A 2,477-nucleotide genomic window follows, 5' to 3' on the forward strand; every position below is an offset into this window, starting at 1 on the left:
CTGCCGCCGCCGGCCGTGCTGCGAAGAAGGGCTCCCGGGCGCGCCTCGCCACCCTCGGCCCGCTCCCTAGTCACCGAGCTGCGGCTGCCACTCGCTGCCCAGTGACGCGGGGGCGGAACTTTACGTAACCACCTGGCCCCCACGCTGCCCACAGTCATACCTGGGGCGCGCAGCCTCGGGCTCGGGGAGCCTGCCTGCCCCCTCTCTGCAACTCGGTTACCACCAGTAAGAGTGGTCGAGTGTGTGCGAACCGCATGTGTGCTGCCCCAGGGCCGTGGTACCAGGGTTCACCCTTGAGACAAGGCCGTGGGAGCTTGGGCTGCGGCCAGGGCGCCGGTGGGGGCTGGGGCGCGGAGGGCAGAGCTCCGGCTGGCCTCCTTGCGCCTCAGGGAGTCCGAAATGGGAGGCAGGAGGCTGGGCGCCAGGCCCGGCTCTGCTGATTTGCCAAGTGACCTTGGACAAGCTCTTTTCAACGAGAGGTTAGTACCCGGTTCATACGGTGGCTGGAGGACCCAGATAGCTGACAGTCAAGTGTACACACCAGTATCTGCGTTGGCTTCACCCTCCTGGCTGCCCCTTTCCTGGAGCTCTAGGGGTGCTGGCCAACACTGAACGTGTTTGCAGGTGAAGTCCTCGCGCCACTGCCCCTACTTACCCCCTCCCCCCTTTACAGATGAAGACGCTGAGGCCCAGCGAGGGGCAGTGACCCCCCCACATCTACAGAACCAGGTCGGTCTATCCAGAGCCGTGCCCCTGCCCTGCCTGAAGGTGGCTGGGGAACGAGTGGAGGAGGGAGGTTCAGGGGCAGCGGGCAGCTCTGTGTGGTCAGGGTTTACGTGGGGCTAGGGGCAGGGAACAGGAGCCCTTGGTGGTACAGTTGTTAAGTGCTCAACCGCTAACCAAAAGCTACAGAGTTTGAACCCACCAGCTGTTCCACAGGAGAAAGATGTGGCAGTCGGCCTTCTTAAAGATTTACAGCCTTGGAAACCCTAGGAGGCAGTTCAACTCTGCCTTTTAGGATCGCTGGGACACTGAATTGACTCAGATGGCAGTGAGATTTGTTTGTTTGTTTAGGGGCAGGAAATGTGGGCTGAGGTCTGGATGTGGCTCAGAGAGAGACGTGGGTACCAACTTTCCGGCCTCTTCTTTTTCTTTGTTTGGATGGACACAGGAAGCGGGAACACGTTGCCCTCCAGTGGGGGCCTGGGGTGGAGAGGGGTCGGGAGGCAGGGCTAAGAGCTTGGGGAGGTGGGTGGGCCTGTGAGGGCCGGGGCAGGGCCAAGGAACAAGACAGTTGTAGGAAGAGACATCAGATGCGGCTAGATCAAGGGGGTGGGGGGTGGTTCTGGATCTGGGAGACCACGGCGCAGTGCAAAGGCCTGGGCTGCGTGGGGCCGCGTGAAGGGCGGATGAGAGCCCCTCTGTGGCCACTTCCCAGACAGACCCCTTACCGTGGCTCCTGCCTCTGCAGGTGGTTGTGTGGCGTCCCATGCCGTGAGGCCGGGAGGTTCCCTACCTCCAGCATGCCGTGGGATGCGCGGCGGCCCGGGGGCGGCGCAGATGGTGGACCGGACGGCGCGGGCACGGCACGGTCGCAGGCACAGAAGCAGTGTCGCAAGTCGTCGTTTGCTTTCTACCAGGCCGTGCGCGACCTTCTGCCCGTGTGGCTGCTTGAGGACATGCGCGCCAGCGAGGCCTTCCACTGGGACGAGCGCGGCCGCGCCACCGCCTACTCTCCGTCCGAGGCGCTGCTCTACGCGCTCGTGCACGACCACCAGGCCTATGCGCACTACCTGCTGGCCACCTTCCCGCGCTCCGCGCTGGCGCCGCCCTCCGCCGGCTTCCGCTGCTGCGCCGCGCCGGGACCTCACGTGGCGCTGGCCGTGCGCTACAACCGCGTGGGCGTGCTGCGTCGTATCCTGCGTGCCGTGCGTGACTTCCCGGCCGAGGAGCGCGTGCGCCTGCTCGACCGGCGGGGCTGCAGCCGCGTGGAGGGCGGCGGGACGGCGCTGCACGTGGCCTGCGAGCTGGCGCGGCCCGAGTGCCTCTTCCTGCTGCTCGGCCACGGCGCCTCTTTGGGCCTGTGCGACGCCGGCGGCTTCACGCCGCTGGAGCTGCTGCTGCGCCAGTTGGCCCGCGACGCCGGCGCTGGCCCTGTAGCCGGGGCTCCGGCTGCCGCCGATCCCGGGGAGCTGCGCCAGCGCCGCCTGCTGCTGCTCGACCTGCTGGCGCTCTACACGCCCACGGAGGCCGCCGGCCCGGCCCGTCGCGAGCTGCTGGCTGACCGGCTGCGCTGGCAGCGGCTGCTGGGTGAGGACAAGTTCCAGTGGCTGGCGGGTCTGGCGCCGCCCTCGCTCTTCGTGCGTGCCATGCAGGTGCTCGTCACCACCATCTCGCCCAGCCGCTTCCCTGAGGCCCTTGAAGAGCTGCCGCTGCCGCCCTTCCTGCAGCCGCTGGACCTCACAGGAAAGGGCTAG

At 66.8% G+C, this 2,477-nt stretch overlaps 1 protein-coding gene across 1 annotated transcript; it reads left to right on the top strand.

Annotated features, from left to right (window-relative positions):
• The first annotated feature begins 1,493 nt into the window (after positions 1 to 1,493).
• Positions 1,494 to 2,477, top strand: ANKRD9 (ankyrin repeat domain 9). Its single transcript, XM_007953115.2, has one exon. The coding sequence runs from the start codon at positions 1,524 to 1,526 to the stop codon at positions 2,475 to 2,477; it is 954 nt and encodes a 317-aa protein (XP_007951306.1). The 5' UTR covers positions 1,494 to 1,523.

The sequence above is a fragment of the Orycteropus afer genome, unplaced genomic scaffold (genome assembly GCF_000298275.1).
Source record: "Orycteropus afer afer isolate SDZICR_OR568_19922 unplaced genomic scaffold, OryAfe1.0 scaffold00371, whole genome shotgun sequence".
NCBI lineage: Eukaryota > Metazoa > Chordata > Mammalia > Tubulidentata > Orycteropodidae > Orycteropus > Orycteropus afer.

Coding starts and splice junctions, on each gene's coding strand:
- ANKRD9 (XM_007953115.2), top strand. CDS start 1,524: ATGCCGTGGGATGCGCGGCGGCCCGGGGGCGGCGCAGATGGTGGACCG.